The 19,961-nt window shown below is 44.4% G+C and overlaps 3 protein-coding genes across 3 annotated transcripts in view; all 3 read right to left on the bottom strand.

Moving 5' to 3' along the window:
• Positions 1–19,961, bottom strand: part of LOC309564447 (uncharacterized protein) — a 714,240-nt gene that overhangs the window by 188,757 nt on the left and 505,522 nt on the right.
• Positions 1–19,961, bottom strand: part of LOC309563950 (uncharacterized protein) — a gene marked incomplete at its 3' end in the record, with an annotated part of 302,349 nt that overhangs the window by 9,579 nt on the left and 272,809 nt on the right. The window lies entirely within an intron of this gene.
• LOC309563951 (uncharacterized protein) overlaps positions 18,036–19,961 on the bottom strand; it is a gene marked incomplete at its 3' end in the record, with an annotated part of 261,782 nt that continues 259,856 nt past the window's right edge. The window contains exons 6-7 of the mRNA XM_082268580.1: positions 18,265–18,349; positions 18,036–18,165 (exon numbers count right to left, since the gene is read on the bottom strand). Coding sequence (XP_082124706.1) covers positions 18,036–18,165; positions 18,265–18,349 — 215 coding nt within the window. The remainder of the gene's footprint in view (positions 18,166–18,264; positions 18,350–19,961) is intronic.

Consider the following 19,961-nt stretch of genomic DNA (forward strand, 5'->3'; position numbering starts at 1 on the left):
CTGATCTCCGAATTATATTTTTTATTTTTATTATTATTTTTTCCCCTTCTTTATATCTATACATGGAAACATGATCTTTGTCCCCAGGACGGCTCTTTTTTCCCACGATTCTTATGCGAAATCTTTTGACGTCAACGCAATAGCGTCATAATTTGGCGCCATACGTGGCCTATATAAAGGTGGCTGACAAACTTCCTTGCTGTCTTGGCTGCAGCTTTACCTGTACTTCTGAACCTGCTGTATCCTGTTGACTTCCTGATTGACCTCCCAGCTTCTCCACTACTTCGTCTGCTTGCTACCCGCCCTGACCTTGGCTCGTTCCCGTGACCACTCTCCTGCCTTATCCTTGTCGGCTTATCTGCTTCCGGTTCTGGACTTTTTCACCTCCTGGTGGGGCGACACTGAGGACCGCGACCTGGTGTTCAGCACTCAGCAAAATCCATCCTCACCATCAGAGGCTCTGGCGTAGACCTGCTGTCACTTAGACTCCGCACCTCTGGCTAGCCCATGTCAACCACCAGTGTGTGACCTGTCCGTGTTCCTGTTTTACCGGATCCCGCGAGGCTACCTCTGCACGTCAGGCTCAACCACCAGCACCATTACATACAGATTGCTAATTTGTATATTATGGAGGTTCTATACCTGTGTGGTCACCTTTGTAGAACACTAACATCTTACCATTATACTTTTGGAAAACCAGAATGGGCTCTGATCTTCCCCTGAGGAAGAAATTGTATCAAATTTCGAAACATGTTGGGATGTTCCTGTGAACGATGTTCTGGTCTGACATCCTATCTTATGGGGCTCCTTCTTTTCTGTTTCACTTGTTATTTGGGAGGAGGCAATGAGCCTCCAGTTCTAACAACACCAAAATAGCTTCATGGTTATCTCCTTTACAATAAAGTCTCCTCTCTATGTGTTTATCAGATGATGGGGGATCTAGGTGGATCCTCCGTACTGCTCTTTCCTTTACAATAAAGTCTCCTCTTACCCGGTGATGTGAGGGGCGGCTGATTCTCCATCATGACGTCCTTGTAGAGGTCCTTGTGTCCTTCTAAATACTCCCACTCCTCCATGGAGAAATAGACAGTGACATCCTGACACCTTATAGGAACCTGACACACACAATGATACAGTCACCATCCAGACACATCCCTTGTCTGTTACTGGATAATGTCCCAGAATTCCCAGCACCGCTCACCTCTCCTGTCAGCAGCTCCATCATCTTCTTGGTGACTTCTAGAATCTTCTGTTTGTTGTGTCTTGTAGGGATCAGGGATGGAGGTCGGGGGATGATGATGGAATTCTGGAAACTTGAGGATCTTGGGGTCATATTATGAGATCTCCTTCTCGTGTCATTTTCAGTAGATTTCTGCATTACTCCCGTACCGTTCTGTGTTTTAGAAAGATAAATATCACTATTCCCTCACCTCTATGGTCAGCTCTGTATTGACTCTCCAAGGATTGGCCAAAATGTGCCCAATTCAGCAAAGGACAGACATCTCCATACAATGATATGATTAAAATGTGGTCAGATTTATAACCTCTTCTAGAAGTCATATAATGCAGTCACCAATGCTTTACTGACTGACCAGTAAATGTTACCCATGGATCATATCTATCCTCTTCATCACACTCACCTCTCCAGTCAGCAGGCTGAGGATCTCCAGGGTGAGGTTCAATATCGTCTCATTCCGGGGAAATTCCTTCCCTACAATCTCCACAAAACTCAAAGTCTGCTGATTCTCCATCATGACGTCCTTGTAGAGGTCCTTGTGTCCTTCTAAATACTCCCACTCCTCCATGGAGAAATAGACAGTGACATCCTGACACCTTATAGGAACCTGACACACACAATGATACAGTCACCATCCAGACACATCCCTTGTCTGTTACTGGATAATGTCCCAGAATTCCCAGCACCGCTCACCTCTCCTGTCAGCAGCTCCATCATCTTCTTGGTGACTTCTAGAATCTTCTCCATGTTGTGTCTCTCAGGTTTTAGGGAGTCACATGGAGGCACTGTGATGGTCATATGATCACCTGACTTCAGAAGAGGAAATCTCTGTATTGGGGAACCAATAGGAATATCATGTTAGAATCCCAGAATCCTCCTCACCTCTCCGGTCAGGTCTGTGTTTTATTAATAGAGATAAGAGTGATGTCATGTGACCTCCCAGAATCCTCCTCACCTCTCCAGTCAGGTCTGTGTTTTATTAATAGAGATAAGAGTGATGTCATGTGACCTCCCAGAATCCTCCTCACCTCTCCGGTCAGGTCTGTGTTTTATTAATAGAGATAGGAGTGAGGTCATGTGACCTCCCAGAATCCTCCTCACCTCTCCGGTCAGGTCTGTGTTTTATTAATAGAGATAAGTGTGATGTCATGTGACCTCCCAGAATCCTCCTCACCTCTCCGGTCAGGTCTGTGTTTTATTAATAGAGATAAGAGTGATGTCATGTGACCTCCCAGAATCCTCCCCACCTCTCAGGTCTGTTTTATTAATAGAGATAAGAGTGAGGTCATGTGACCTCCCAGAATCCTCCCCACCTCTCAGGTCTGTTTTATTAATAGAGATGAGAGTGATGTCATGTGACCTCCCAGAATCCTCCTCACCTCTCCGGTCAGCAGGTAGATGACCTCCAGGGTGAGGTTTAGTATCTTCTCAGTCATGTGACTCCGGTCCTCCTCCATCCTCATTGGTGCAGTCTTTTGATCTACACAGGTCTCCTTGTAGACGGATAACTTTGGGAAATGAAAGTAAGATTTATTTGGATGGTATTGGTCACACAATAATACGATGGGGGGGGGGGGGGGGGTAAAAGGAGGGTTGCTAGACATTTAAGAACTACAGTGCTTTTCTCTGTTGGGTTTGTTTTATTTCTGAACTGGTTTTGATGTAGTAGACCTCATGGCGCAACGTTAGCGCGTCAGACTCCAGATCAGAAGGTTGCGTGTTCAAATCACGTCGTGGTTTTGATTCGTTTTAGATCTGCAGATAAGGAATGATAAATACGATTCTTCTTCTGCCTTCTTATTTTGCTCTAAGGCAGAGCTGTGAGATCAATGCCGGGTCATCATGATCTCCAGGAAGGGAAACCTCCTGGCTCAAGGCTGGGACTGGCCGGCTAATCAGGATAATTGCCAGAACTCGGTCTGCAAGGCTCCAATCTCTGGGAGCCTGCTGACTGATAGGAGTGATGTCACTCTCTGCAGTAGGAAGGGATTGGATTGGCTAGGAGGAGGATGGTGCTGGTGGACTAGAAAGCTGTGGGGGAGGAGTCTGTTCTCTTCCCTCTTTTGGCAGACCAGTGTTGTTTGGAGGGGCACAACAGGGGGTGAAGGGTGTATTCTCTAAGTTGCCAAGTGTCCTGTAGTATCCAGGATATTGTACAGAGTGGCAGTGGGTACCTAGCGCTTTAAATTCCAGCTCTGGGCACTGCTAGAGCCTGGGTCATGGGAAGGCATTTGACTCCCCCCGTATGCACAGCACTGACCCTGGACCACCCACATAAACTGACCTTCTCCTCTAAGAGCAAGTGCCCACGAAGAGGTGAAGGATTGCCCTTCTTCATTCCATTTGTTATCCTGGAAAATTGTATTTGACCAGTGAGATGGTAAGAAGTTGAAGGCTGCCTTCCATCCATGGCAGGAGTTCTGAAAGGGGGTCCACCATAGACCAATAGCCTCTCCTTCCCTACCTTAGCATCCCTCTGAGCTCTACAGCCTCCTCTTCCCTCAGAGCCCGGCTGCCTGCTATCCCTGTGAAGGGCCCCAGAATCCTTTAGCTACACTACCCCCTCAGAACTGTTAAGCCCCATTATCCCGTAAGGGGTTCCTAACACCGGCCACTTACCCATTACTCGTAGCAGCCCCTCAACTCCTCTACTGTATGTCCCTCAGAATCCTCTCTCTGACATCAATGATGGAACATATTCTTCATTGCAGGCCGAAGAAATTTTTCTTCCTCCTGACCAGCAATGTAAGGAGCTCTATGCTCCATACTCCTGATATTGATTGTAGAATATTAGGATGGGGGTATAAGGGGATAATAGGCCGACTGCCCCAGGTGGGAATTGGAACATGTAAATTGGGTTGCAGAAGGTGGAGGTAGTTGGGGGTGGGGTGTTATCTTCAGGGCCGCTGATAGGCGGGGACCACCGGTCCTATTGTAGGGGGCCCACACAGGGAGGGGGATTCATGATGAACGGCATTTACAGAAATCTTCCTCTAGTAACTGAAAACTGATTTCTCTCCCTGCTGCCAGCTTTTATCTATCCCTCACTAATCCCCCTCCCAGTGTGGGCCCCCCTCTCAGCCCTGGCTCTAATGTTATCTCTGCTAGGTGAGTTTTTAATCTCTGTAACTTCTCCTCCTGCACTTCTTCCTATACTCCATGTCCCAGCCTGTATATTTTTTCATCTCTCTCCCCCATTGCTCTGTCTTTCTGACAGTCACAGCTGATTGGCTGCATTCCTATGGGGTGAAGAATTTACTGTCACACCGGTTCCATAGCTGCCTGTTATATTGTCCCAGTGCAGTTTAGTGTGCTTTATTTAGCTGGGCTTCCCACTTCTCTCCCCCCAGGCCCCTTTCACACTTGTGTAACTTGTCCTGCGATTTGGGACTGCAAAGTCTCAGTCATACTCCATCATTTCCAATGAGTACCGTTAATATCTGCGTGACTTCAAGTTGCAACGACTTCAAAGTAGTCCCTGCACTGCTTTGGGATGATTTTAATGCGTTTTGAGGTCCAAAGATATGGGCATTGCTTCAAGTCCAGTCAAAATCGTGGCAAAATTGCGGCAAAATCGCACGACAAGTGTGAAAGGGGCCCCAGACTACTTCCTGAACTATGCAACTTTTCTTCTTCTCCCCTTCACTGTCAGTTCCCTCTGCATCCATGTATCAACTCCTTCTATTTTCCCATTTACTAACTGATCTGGCAGGAGTAAACTCCATCTTTTATCTTGTATCTACAGCTAAGTCTATAATAGGGCTCACCTGTGGGTTCAGTGAATATCTTATAAAGGTAGCAGCCGGGGATAGCACCAGCGCATGTGCACTGCGCTCTCAATGGATGACTTACCATCCATTGAGAGAGCTGTGCTGTGACCATGACACCAGCGCGCATGCGTGTTATATCATCGCAGTTTGGTGAAATGTCTGGAGCCCAAGAACCCAGAGAGAAGACCAGATGAAGATGAAATCCCTCTTAGTAGTGACAGCACACTGCTGGGGAGATCTGTTTTTTTAGGTTAGAAAAATATAATTAGGGGCTCATTCACACAGGTACTCTGGCTGTGGGAAGGAGGGGGTTGGGCTGGAGCCGCCTGTCATTCTATGGGGATGCAGCACCTGTATGAACACAGCCTCAGGCCCTAATTGGACAGATGTATAGGTGAGCCGTCCCCAAATGCACACTGCCTGTGTTTGGGCTGTACACCTGCTTAGGGATGCACCGATCCGATATTCGGATCAAATATCGGCACAGATATGGCCATTTTAGATGGATCGGGGGATCGGTAACATTGACCGATCCACTGGCCGATCCAGTTTTTGCTTGGTAGCGGTGTTCCGTATAAAAAAACCATACCCATGAAAATTCCCTACCCTCGTCACTTCCGGTGCACCTAGGTCATTGAACAGCTGAGGAGCTTAGCATTGCGCATGCTCGAAGGTCCGGAGTGTAGGGAATTTTCACGGTAGTGTGTTGTAACGTTACACCGCATCAGCTGTTGCCGTGGTTACATTAAAACATCTCAGCTGCAACATGAAGCATCTCCACTCCTACCCCTGTCACTTCCCTGATCTCAGCTACTAAATGTGAAAGCAGCGGCGGGTCTATGAAAATATAAATCACGGAGCCGAGATCTCCGTGATTTATATTTTCATACACTCACCGATTTTACATTTAGTAGCCGAGATAAGGGAAGTCACAGGGGTAGGAGCGGAGATGATTCATGTTGCAGCGGAGATGTTTTAATGTAACCGCGGCAATAGCTGATGCGGTGTAACGTTAGAACACACTACCGTGAAAATTCCCTACCCTCCGAGCATGCGCAATGCTAAGCTCCTCAGCTGTTCAATGACGTAGGTGCACCGGAAGTGACGAGGGTAGGGAATTTTCACGGGTATGGTTTTTTCACGGAACACCGGCTCACAGGCGGAGTGATGTCAGATGCACTCCGCCTGTGAATGGAGGAGCCATACACATGAAGCAGCGGCTTTACTCTGTACTGCAGCCGCTTGCTCCGGATTGGTTCCGGTATAGGCGATTTCACAACGCCAGATATCGGTATCGGGTCCACAAAGTCGGATCGGTGCATCCCTAACCTGCATCCCCACGCCTGTCAAATTTGGACCTGCAGCGGTGTTTGTACAGATCCAGGAGGTGCAAGCCACATAAATTAACCACTGATTCCCACTGTGCAGACCACAGCACCCATGTGCATAACCCCCAACCCCTCCACACACACACACACACACACAGATGTATTTATCAACTCAGTTTCATCTTTTAGATTTAGTGGGAATTCTGTGAGTTTATTGTATTTGTGTCTGCTAATAATGATTTTAATGTATTTTTTTTTTTTTAAAGATTTAAGAATTTCTTGGGGGGGGGGGGGGGGCTGTCAGGTAGTCTGTACGGGGCCCCGTGATTTCTATCAGCAGCCTCTTTGACGAAAGGATAGAGAAGTACGAATGTCAGTATAACCCAAATTTGAATCTCATTCCTCGTTACAAGAGACTGCTAAAGGCCCGTACACACGATAAGAAAATCTGAAGGGAAAATTCGTCCGATGACCGATCTGCCGATTTTCGGATTCTTAGTATGGTGCTTTCGACAGCCAACTCCGACTTTTCGGCTGACAAAATCCTGATGTGCAGGCTATAAAATGTTTGTTGTCCGTAATATAACGTACGATTTTCGTCTCATTAGTACAGATTTTGACAGAAAAAAATCTTAAGAGCAAGACTGGGCATGCTGAGAGAGAAAGAACACATACAAAGCAATCCAATACATGACATCACTTCTGAAGTAGAATTCTGTCGTACGGGAAAATTTGTATGAAAATAACCTTTTCACTTTCCACGTCAGACTAGCATGCCACAAAAAACGGACGACAGATCGCTCGATAATCTTATCGTGTGTACAGGGCTTAAGGTGATACATCTCCAAGATGAAGGAAATGTTCCGGCCCCATAAGTGGGGGAATGTTCGGACCCTGAAGAGGTTAATCTATGTTTCCACACTATATATGTGTGTATCATCATCTGCTGGAGATAAAAGACATCACAGTGACTATGGAGGAAGAGGGCGGACATGACAGGGGGGTTACTGGGTGTACACTGAAAATAAGATCTTATTACCTCCTCCCCCGCAACTTTCAGTAACGTTTCCTCTCTACTTCCTGCCACATCGAGCTGCCAGTCAGTAGCTGACATCACTTCCTGTCTTCCATAGAGACTTCCTGTCTGGGTAGAAGTGAGATCACCACCTTGTGGAGCTCAGAGAAATTGCAGCCCCGAGAAACGTCTCATAGTGTGAACACGGCCTTGTGCTGTGTATGTACTGTATATCCTTATAGATGGGGTCTTCTCCACTTCCGGGATAAGGAGGAACAAAGCCGCTCAGGTGTGTCAGCCCGACCTGGTGCTGGTAAGACCCATCATCCGGAAGATTGCAAGTAGAAGTAGTGGAACCGCGGTTCCACTACTTCTACTTGCAATCTTCTCCACTTCCACCAAGGGGGAGAGAAATATATTACTGCCCAGTCCAGCCTTTCACAGCCAGGGTTCATTTAAAGGTTTATAGAGTTTCTAGCATTGAACAATTTCTGTTTCTCAGTAGCAACCGACATTTAGGGATGAGATGAACCTAGTTTCAGACCGAACTACGGCTGTTTTTTTTTGGATGAACGCCAGAACATTAGCCTGTTCGGACTCCTGTTCAATGGGATCCAAAAATCATATATAGAAGAGTTATTTCTACTGCTTCTGGATATGTGGCATCCCGTTATCACTGGTTCCTAAGGAAGCCGCCTCGGTGTCTCTAGGAACCATGGATGCCACACTGAGTGAGTGTGTGCTTTCCCCCCTTCATGGTTGGATTAAGGGTATTGAATGGACATTTGTGTGCAAAGGACACATCATGACTCGGAGTCTGAGTGATGAACTGACCTTTGGCAGAGGAAATGTTCTTATAAATACATAGGGGGGGATATGATCACCATGTATAAATACATAAGGGGGATATGATCTCCATGTATAAATACATAAGGGGGGGAAATTATCTCAATCTATAAATACATAAGGGGGGATATGATCACCATGTATAAATACATAAGGGGGGGAAATTATCTCAATCTATAAATACATAAGGGGGGATATGATCACCATGTATAAATACATAAGGGGGTAAATGATCTCCATGTATAAATACATAAGGGGGATATGATCTCCATGTATAAATATATAAGGGGGGATATGATCTCCATGTATAAATATATAAGGGGGGGATATGATCTCCATGTATAAATACATAAGGGGGATATGATCTCCATGTATAAATATATAAGGGGGGATATGATCTCCATGTATAAATACATAAGGGGGATATGATCACCATGTATAAATACATAAGGGGGGGTATGATCTCCATGTATAAATACATAAGGGGGATATAATCACTATGTATAAATACATAAGGGGGTATGTGATCTCCATGTATGAATACATAAGGGGGGATATGATCACTATGTACAATACATAAGGGGGGATATGATCACCATGTATAAATACATAAGGGGGGGTATGATCTCCATGTATAAATACATAAGGGGGGGTATGATCTCCATGTATAAATACATAAGGGGGGATATGATCTCCATGTATAAATACATAAGGGGGGATATGATCTCCATGTATAAATACATATGGGGGATATGATCTCCATGTATAAATACATAAGAGGGGGATATGATCTCCATGTATAAATACATAAGAGGGATATGATCTCCATGTATAAATACATATGGGGGGATATGTTCTCCATGTATAAATACATAAGGGGGGATATGATCTCCATGTATAAATACATAAGAGGGGATATGATCACCATGTATAAATACATAAGGGGGGGATATGATCTCCATGTATAAATACATAAGGGAGGATATGATCTCCATGTATAAATACATATGGAGGGGATATGATCTCCATGTATAAATACATAAGGGGGGGTATGATCTCTGTGTATAAATACATAAGGGGGATATGATCTCCATGTATAAATACATATGGGGGGATATGATCTCTATGTATAAATACATAAGGGGGGATGTGATCTCCATGTATAAATACATAAGGGGGGATATGATCTCCATGTATAAATACATAAGGGGGGGGTATGATCTCCATGTATAAATACATATGGGGGGGATATGATCTCCATGTATAAATACATAAGGAGGGATATGATCTCCATGTATAAATACATATGGGGGGATATGATCTCCATGTATAAATACATAAGGGGGGATATGATCTCTGTGTATAAATACATAAGGGGGATATGATCTCCATGTATAAATACATATGGGGGGATACGATCTCCATGTATAAATACATAAGGGGGGGTGTGATCTCCATGTATAAATACATAAGGGGGATGTGATCTCCATGTATAAATACATAAGGGTAATATGATCACCATGTATAAATACATAAGGGGGGATATGATCTCTATGTATAAATACATAAGGGGGGATATGATCTCCATGTAGAAATACATAAGGGGGGATATGATCTCCATGTATAATACATAAGAGGGGATATGATCTCTATGTATAAATACATAAGGGGGGATATGATCACAATGTATAAATAAAAACCCAATTCCAAAAAAGTTGGGACACTGTACAAATTGTGAGTAAAAAAGGAATGGACTAATTTACAAATCTCATAAACGTATATTTTATTCACAATATAATAAAGATAACATATCAAATGTTGAAAGTGAGACATTTTGAAATGTCATGCCAAATATTGGCTCATTTTGGATTTCATGAGAGCTACACATTCCAAAAAAGTTGGGACGGGTAGAAATACGAGGCCAGAAAAGTTAAATGTACATATGAGGAACAGCTGGAGGATCAATTTGCAACTTATTAGGTCAATTGGCAACATGATTGGGTATAAAAAGAGCCTCTCAGAGTGGCAGTGTCTCTCAGAAGTCAGGATGGGCAGAGAATCACCAATTCCCCCAATGCTGCGGTGAAAAATAGTGGAGCAATATCAGAAAGAAGTTTCTCAGAGAAAAATTGCAAAGAGTTTGAAGTTCTCATCATCTACAGTGCATAATATCATCCAAAGATTCAGAGACTCTGGAACAATCTCTGTGTGTAAGGGTCAAGGCCGGAAAACCATACTGGATGGCGGTGATCTTCGGGCCCTTAGACGGCACTGCATCAAATACAGGAATGCTACTGTAATGGAAATCACAACATGGGCTCAGGAATACTTCCAGAAAACATTGTCGGTGAACACAATCCACTGTGCCATTGCCGGCTAAAACTCTATAGGCCAAAAAAAGAAGCCATATCTAAACTTGATCCGAGAACGGGCACTAAATAATGCTGCAAGGTCAAACAAAATACGGGAGTAGACCAAAAGATAATAAGGTGAAGAACATACAACTGTTCTCCGCATGATTCGTGCCCACTTGTCATAGCATACCAAATAACATTTTCAGATTTTTTTGTAAGATGAGGAAAGGATAGAAGTTGAAAGAGGTTAAGAAGAGACCAAAGATAAGAAAAGTAAATGAATGGGAGAAGTGCAGCAGAAAAAGGGAGAGAAAAAAAAAGAGGGGTGGGGGAAGGTAAGGGGAGCCCTGACGCAGTCGACATTCCTGAACTGGTAGTTTCCCCCATAGCAATAGTGTCATTAAGAATAGGTCAGATTGGGGCAACCCTAGGCTACTGCATCTTAGATCTATCCCTGACCCTAGAGTGTGGGCCAGGTATGGTAGTGTCAAATTGAAAAGGATTATGCCAGCCGGTACATTGCTCCCATTCCCTGACTTGAAGACAGAATTTCAGCTCCCCTCTTGGATGTTATTTTCGATATTTACAGCTGAAAAACACGGTCCAGGCTCAATTCCCCCGAGCCGGTCACAGTAGCTCCTCATAGAGTATAGAGGTTCCTTACCACCCGTAACGCAAACAAACTTTTGTCCTCCACCTATCTCCGTATTGTGAGCGGAAAGATGGATGAGGACCCTCTCCTATTCCGCTCCTGGAAGGAAAATATTCCTGATTTCTCGGAGGAGGAAACTGAAACACGCGGTCCAGGCTCAATTCCCTCGAGCTGTTCAAAGTAGCTCCTCATAGAGTAGAGAGGTTCCTTACAACCTGTAACACAGACAAACTTTTGTCCTCCATCTATCTCCGTATTGTGAGCAGAGATATGGACGAGGACCCTCTCCTATTCCACTCCTGGAAGGAAAATATTCCTGATCTCTCGGAGGAGGAAACTGAAACACACGGTCCAGGCTCAATTCCCTTGAGCTGGTCACAGTAGCTCCTCAGAGTAGAGAGGTACCTTACCACCCGTAACACAGACAAACTTTTGTCCTCCATCTATCTCAGCATTGTGAGCGGAGACATGGTTGAGGACCCTCTCCTATTCCGCTCCTGGAAGGAAAATATTCCTGATTTCTTGGAGGAGGAAACTGAAACACACGGTCCAGGCTCAATTCTCTGAGCCGGTTACAGTAGCTCATCATAGAGTAGAGAGGTTCCTTACCACCTGTAACGCAAACAAACTTTTGTCATCCATCTATCTCTGTATTGTGAGCAGAGACATGGATGAGGACCCTCTCCTATTCCGCTCCTGGAAGGAAAATATTCATGATCTCTCGGAGGAGGAAACTAAAACACGCAGTCCAGGCTCAATTCCCCGAGCCGGTCACAGTAGCTCCTCATGGAGTAGAGAGGTTCCTTACCACCCGTAATGCAGACAAACTTTTGTCCTCCATCTATTTCACAATTGTGCGAGGATACATGGACAAGGACCCTCTCCTATTCCGCTCCTGAAAGAAAAATATTCCTGATCTCTCGGAAGAGAAATGGGACATGGGCTTACAACAATACATACCTACGGTGATTTCATCTTGAGATAGATTTATCCAACTCAAATTCCTGCATTAGAGCATACTATACCCCACAGCGCTTGGCTAGAATATATCCTACTCACTCAGCGACATGTCCCAAATGTCAACTGGCTGTGGGAGCATACTTCCATGTTTTTTGGGAATGTCCGGTCATTCAAGAATTTTGGATGATTCCTCAGAGGAATGGAACATGGGCTTACAACAATACATACCTACGGTAATTTCATCTCAAGATAGATTCATCCAACTCATATTCCTGCAAAGAGCATACTATATCCCACAGCACTTGGCTAGAATATATCCTACTCACTCAGCGACATGTCCCAAATTGTCAACTGGCCGTGGGGGTCATACTTCCATGTTATTTGGGAATGTCCGGTCATTCAAGAATTTTGGAAGGCAGTGTTGAGAGACATTAGTGAGGTGGCGGATCTTTGTGTGCCATTGGATCTTAAGGTGCTCCTCTTGGGTATCGGTAACTCAGTTACCCGAGCTGGTCACAGCAGCTCCTCATAGAGTAGAGAGGTTCCTTGCCAACCGAAACGCAGACAAACTTTTGTCCTCCATCTATCTCCGAATTGTGAGCGGAGACATGGACGAGGACCCTCTCCTATTCCGCTCCTGGAAGGAAAATATTCCCGATCTCTCGGAGGAGGAATGGGACATTCGCTTACAACAATACATACCTATGTTGATTTAATCTCAAAATAGATTTAGCCAACTCATATACCTGCAAAGTGCATATTATACCCCACAGTGCTTGGCTAGAATATATCCTACTCACTCAGCGACAAGTCCCAAATGTCAACTGGCCGTTGAGTTGTACTTCCATGTTATTTGGGAATGCCCGGTCATTCAAAAATATTGGAAGGCAGTGGGGAGAGAAATTTGTGAGGTGGTGGACCTTTGTGTCTCATTGGATCCCAAGGTGCTCCTCTTGGGTATCGGTAACTCAGTTACACAGGCTATGTACTGTATATACGACTGCTAATATTCTACTTGTTTTTATGCTAGGAAAGTTATTCTGCAAAATTGGAAATTTGCTGTTCCTCCTAAGGTTGCACAGTGGATTGTGCTAATTGGTGGACTCTCTCCTTCCTTTATACAAACTAACATATATGGGACGCAAATGTCCTCAGAAGTTTGGAAAATGTTGGAACGGATGGGTGGTGGCTAGATCACTGCACCTCTAACCTACTCTCTTCAATGTAAGCCTGGGGGATTGGGGGGTTATGGTGGTGGTTAGGATGTGAAAGGGTTCTGTGGCTCTACTGGATGATCTGCAAACTGTTGGTAGTTAGGTCACTGTTGGAAAAATCTCATGGAGTGCCTACATCCCTGAATTGACACAAAACAGATAAAAAAAACCCTCTAGTGGGACTTTAACGGGCACTACTATGAGAACTGAGGTTATATAAAATTGATATTTTTATTGGTACAGAGAGCCTCCCCACACCACCAATCCCACAAGGGGTCTACCAAGACAACCGTAAGTCCAACACATTAAAGTGTAGCCAGTGACACATTATTCCCTCTGAAAGTCAGAGGGTATAACTTAATCTTGGAGTGATAGGAGTCACAATGAATGATGGCTGACCCAGGGCAGGTGACTCGACATTGAAACGGTGAATCTGACCTTGGTATGGTGCAGATCACCCACTGTCTGAGTCAGGGTTTTTCATCCGAGAACGGGAACAGGTCCCATTGCAGCCACCGATCCCTATGGACCTCCACCCTGTCCCCGAGGGAAGACACCAATTGTTCTTTTTTTTTTATTACTTTTTTTTTTTTTATTATTTTTATTCCTGTTACAAGGAATAAAATTGTAATAGGAATAGGGCATGACAGGTCCTCTTTATGGAGAGAGCCAGGGTCTATAAGACCCCACATCTCTCCTCAAGGCTGGAAAGCCTGAGATAAAAAAAAAAATAATAATGTCAGCCTCTCCTGGTAAAAACACGGCATTGTTCACAATTGCAGGGGGCAGGAAGTGACATCATAACTTCGCACCGCCCTCCGAAGGTCAGAGAGAGAGACCATCTGGTCCTCGGTCAGCTCTATCATAAACTTCCGACGCTGGCAGGTTCATTCTCTGGCCCACCGATTGCACTGGTGAGCTGGTAGAAGCATTGGTGGGGGGGGGGATTGTCCCCTCCCGCCGCCTGTAAAAAAAAATCAAGTGGCCGAACAGCCGATATGATTGTTTTTATGGCGCAGGGAATCGCCTGGAAAAAAATATATCTGAATGTTGCTGGCAGCTGCACCTGTCACCCAGATATCTCCACTGAAAGCCTGAAAGACGTCATACGATGTCCATAGCTCCGGAGCTCTAGCAATGCGCGACTGCCATCAGTGGCCATCTTGGACACGCCCCCCTCCCCCAGCAGGTGGGAAGTGATTCATAAGCATAGAGATTTCCTATGATCGTCAGCGCCATCTACTGACTACAATGCAGTATTTTTCCTTAAATATCTCCATCCATATAAATGTTGTAATACCACAATTATGGCCACTTAATGGAGCCAATGATCTAAAACAAAATATGGCAAATATAGTTACATAGTTAGTGAGGTTGAAAAAAGACATCAGTCCATCCAGTTCAACCTATGATGTGTGTGTGTGTTTGCTGTTAACCGTACATTGTATACCCCTGTATGTTGTGGTCTTTAAGGTGCCCATCTAATAGTTTTTCGAAACTATCGATGCTCCCTGCTGATACCACTGTTTGCGGAAGAGAATTCCACATCCTTACTGCTCTTACAGTGAAGAACCCCCTACGTATTTTAAGGTTAAACCGTTTTTCCTCTAGTTTTAGTGAGTGGTCACGTGTCTTATTGTATTCCCTTTCTCTAAAAAGTTTGTTCCTTATGCTAGGGTCACCAGTACAGTATTTGTACATTGATATCATATCCCCCCTCAATAGTCTCTTCTCCAGAGAGAATAAGTTCAGTGCTTGTAGTCTTTCCTCATAGCTGATGTCCTCTATTCCCCTAATTATTTTTGTTGCCCTTCTCTGGACTCCTTCCAATTCCAGCACATCCTTCCTGAGGACCGGAGCCCAGAACTGGACAGAATACTCCAGATGTGGCCGGACCAGAGTCTTGTAGAGTGGGAGAATATTCTCTTTATTTTTGGAGTGAATCCCCTTTTTTATACATCCCAGTATTCTGTTGGCTTTGCTTGCAGCGGCTTGGCATTGCATGCCACTGCCAAGCCTGCTGTCTACCAGTACCCCCAGGTCCTTTCCCACCCTAGACTCACCCAGAGGTTTCCCCCCTAGTGAGTAGCTTGCTTTTGTGTTTCTGACGCCCAAGTGCATTACTTTACATTTTTCAACATTAAACCTCATCTGCCATGTAGTTGTCCACCCCATTATTTTGTTCAGGTCCGCTTGTAAGGTTTCCACATCCTGTATAGAAGATATTGGCATGCTTAGTTTAGTATCATCCGCAAATACTGAGATTGTACTAGATATCCCCTCCTCTAGATCATTTATGAATAAATTAAACAGGATTGGTCCCAGGACTGAACCTTGGGGGACCCCACTTTCCACACCCGCCTAATCCGAGTACTTTTCATTTATCACCACCCTCTGGACTCTCCCCTGGAGCCAGTTCTCTATCCAGGTACTCACCCTATGGTCCATACCTACATTCCTTAGGTTGTACAGTAAGCGTTTGTGGGGAACGGTGTCAAAGGCCTTTCCAGAGTCCAGATACACCACATCCACAGGCTTACATTTATCTAGGTGGCAGCTCACTTCATCGTAGAAGGTTAAAAATTGGTTTGGCAAGAACAATTTTTCATGAATCCATGCTGATTACTACTAATAATACTGTTTTCATTACTAAAAGTCTTGTATATAGTTCCTTAACATCCCCTCCAAAATCTTGCAGACTACTGATGTAAGGCTGACCAGCCTATAGTTACCCGGTATATATCTCGGCCCTTTTTTAAATATTGGTACCACGTTGGCTTTTTTCCAATCAGCTGGCACCATACCCGTCTGTAGACTATCCTTAAAGATTATGAATAATGGTCTGGCAATCACCTGGCTAGGCTCTTTAAGAACCCTTGGGTGCAAGCCATCCGGTCCCAGTGATTTATGTTAAGTTTCTATAGTTTAGTTCTAAGTCTATCTTCTGTTAGCCATGGGGGTACTTCCTGAGGTGTATTATTTAGTTTAGCATTACAAGCTGGGTTAGTGTAGCCCCCCGATTCTTTTGTGAAGACTGAAGAGAAGAAATTATTTAACTTTCGCCTTTTCTCTGTCCTCTGTGACCAAATTTCCTTCGTTGTCCTTTATGGGGCCAATGTGTTCTGGCCTCGCTTTCTTACTATTTATATACTTAAAGAATTTTTTGGGGTTCTTTTTACTCTCTTCCGCTATATGTCTCTCGTGTTCTATTTTAGGCGCCTTGATTTTGCCTTTACATTTCTTATTACTCTTTGTAATGCTTGAATGCTGCCAATGACCCCTCAGTCTTGTATTTTTTGAAGGCCTTTTCTTTAGTATTAATTTGCATTTTTATGTTGCAGTTTAACCACCTAGGGTTTAGTTTTGCTCTTTTAAATGTATTTCCCTTTGGAATGCACTGGCCAATCCCTTTGTTTAGTATTCTCTTGAAGCACTCCCATTTTTCCTCCATGTTCTTTGTTCCCAGGGTTATATCCCATTTGATATTTTCTAGCAGAGAGCGCAGTTTTGGGAAATTGTCTCTTTTGAAATTCAGTGTCCTTATATTACCGTTGTGTTTCCTATTACTGTAATTAATACTGAAACTTATTGACCTATGGTCACTGTTTCCTAAGTTGCCCCGTATTTCTATATCCGTGAGCAATAAAGTCCCCCAATATAATGACATTTCCCATCCTTGCTGCCAATCCTATCTGTAAAATGAGGTCCGCCTCCCCCTCCTCCCTCTGGTTGGGGGGCCTATAGCATACGCCCAATATTACCTTCCCCCCGTGCCTTCCCTTTGAAGTTCTACCCATAGGGATTCTGCCTCGTCCATAGCTCCATTATTAATATCATCCCTCACATTTACCTGTACACTGTTATTAATATACAGACATACCCCTCCCCTTTTTTACCTTCTCTATCCCTGCAATAAAGGGAATACCCCTGAATGGTCGCCATCCAATCACGAGAGCTGTCAAACCAAGTCTCTTTTATCCCCATAAAATCTAAGTCCTCCTCAAACATCAGCAGCTCCAGCTCTCCCATCTTGTTGGCCAGGCTTCTGGCATTGGTATACAAACCTCGTAATTTTGACCGGTTGCATACTATATCCTGGTTTGATGTTGTTTTTAGGCTGCTCTTGTGATTTTTCCCCATACCCACCTTGGATTTAGGTACTCTAAACACCCTACCACTAATGTCCCCATTTGTGCCCTCTGAATCTTGCTCCCCGCTGGCTAATTCTACATCTGTACCCTCCCCCCCATTAAATATTTGTCATGGTTGGGCGAAAACGTGTCCCATTCGTTCAACAAATTATTTAAAAACAGACCTTTAAGTTTTTGCGAAGCCTTACACCACAAAATGTACTCAGCCGATGAAAGGTAAGAACTCAGTTTTTATTTTTCCTGCTATCAATGGCCAACATGGGACAACACTTCATCCATGTCTTTGGGGATCTCTGATCTCCTTATGAAGTGTTTCTTACATGATGAAGATCAGCCATGGAGTATATCTGAGGTGTATATCAGGGTGTGCTTCTTCCCCACATGTCCACCAACATTCATACTGTATAGAAGACATTTCCCACACTCAAGGCACTAATACACCTCCAGGGTTGTGTGGGACCCCTGATGTACAGGAAGACAGGACTTCAGTGAGGAACATTTTCCTCACTTAGAACAGGAAAAGTGGCTTCGGCTTCATGTGCACTGTCTGATGTCTGTGAACATGAGCCTTCATTGAAAAACATTTACCGCACTCAGGACAGGAATAAGGCTTCTCCCCCCTGTGAAATCTCTGATGCCTGGAAAGACAGGACCTCAATGAAAAACATTTCCCGCACTCAGGACAGGAATACGGCTTCTCCCCTGTGTGAGACCTCTGATGTGCGGAAAGAACGGACTTCTTTGAAAAACATTTCCCACACTCAGGACAAGAATGCGGCTTCCCCGTGTGCGATCTTCGATGTGTGTAAATACTGGATCTATCTGAAAAGCATTTCCCACACTCAGGACAGGTATGTGGTTTCTCCCCTGTGTGAGAACTTTGATGTTTCACAAGGTATGATTTATCAGCAAAACCTTTTCCACACTCAAGACAAGAATACGGCTTCTCACCTGTGTGAGATCTTTTATGCACAATAAGGAGGGATTTAAAACGGAAGCACTTCCCGCACTCAGGACAGGAAAATGGCTTCTCCCCTGTGTGAGATCTTTTATGCTTATTAAGTTGTGATTTATAATGGTAACCCTTCCCGCACTCAGTACAGGGAAACCTTTTATCTGTTGGAAGGACGGCACCGTCCTCAGGATAAGCGGAGTACGATGGTCCGGTACCATCCCTCAAAATTTGAGGTTCCATAGGATAAGAGGAATACGATGGTTCATCTACACTGTGTGGTGCCGGATGGACATTTGAGGTAGTCGGGTTTTCTCCTGGACTGTACTGTGTGATGTCCTCATCTTCTACTTCACAGTCTGGAGACAAAGTGAGATAATCCTCTGAGGTTTTCCTCATCTCCCGTTCATGTACTAAAATAGAAATACAAAGATTATTACTAGACATCAGTAGATTGGTTCCCCTAAACCAGGATTCCGAACATTGGGCAGCTTTGTCTCTGAGGATCTTACAATTCCTCCCTCAAGCTAACTAGTAAATGGGTCCTCTGATCCCCTACCAGTTCATTTCTTAATTCATGGACCTTAGTCAGAGAGTGAGGAAACAACGAGAACTGTCTTTAATAGGAGTGACAGTGAGGAGATTAAAGGAAAAGTGTCCCCATCTGGATCACCTGCTGGTGGCACTGTGGTACTCTAGATGGAGGGTTGTAGCTCCAGTGTCCACCACCGATTGTTTCCCTGCAGCAGACAGAAGTTTCTAGTAATCAGTCTTTGCCTGGTGCTGCCTGCTGGGAGAGTGTTTAGTCCCTCCTCTGCTATTACATTTCGTGTCAGTATTTTGCTTTAGGTGGTCAGATGTTGCTTGCCATTTTTCCTGCTCCTTATCTTGCTCTTGCCCTGAATCCTGTACCCTGCATCCCACTGCCTTATATCTGCTCCCCTTGTTCCTGACCCCCAGTCCTGGTTCTCCCTTCCTTGCAACTTCAGTATTCCCTGTGTTCCTTGTTTTGTATATATTGTATTAAAGTTAGGTGGTTGGGTGTTTTTTCATTCAGTTTATGGTTTCCTGAATCTTCATGTTTGCTGGTGTGTGGATGTTTTCACTATTAATTTACTTTACTACTGTATAGTGTGACCTCGGTTTCCTAGTGTAGCCATGCAGATCTGGCCATCATTGCTGCTGACTCCTACCCTGCTGACTCCGCCTCTATTAGTCATTGCCATCTTCCCAACACAAGAAGTCCCGCACTTCCTTCATTAGTCCATGATTTAGTCATGAATAACAGCGGGGCTGAGCCCCACCAGAGGTCAGAGAGTGAGGATGGGGGAGAACAACCAAGATGAAGACTGGACTGATCCTGAAGACCACCATCATTGGGTTACTGACTCCTCCCTCATTATCACTTTCTGTTTAAGGTTCCAAAGTTGGAGGATGTTATCACATTATTATCAACATGTAAAAGTCTGTCCTCCAATCAGA

Source organism: Pelophylax lessonae (assembly GCF_965119305.1).
Source record: "Pelophylax lessonae genome assembly, chromosome: 9".
Taxonomy (NCBI): Eukaryota; Metazoa; Chordata; class Amphibia; order Anura; family Ranidae; genus Pelophylax; species Pelophylax lessonae.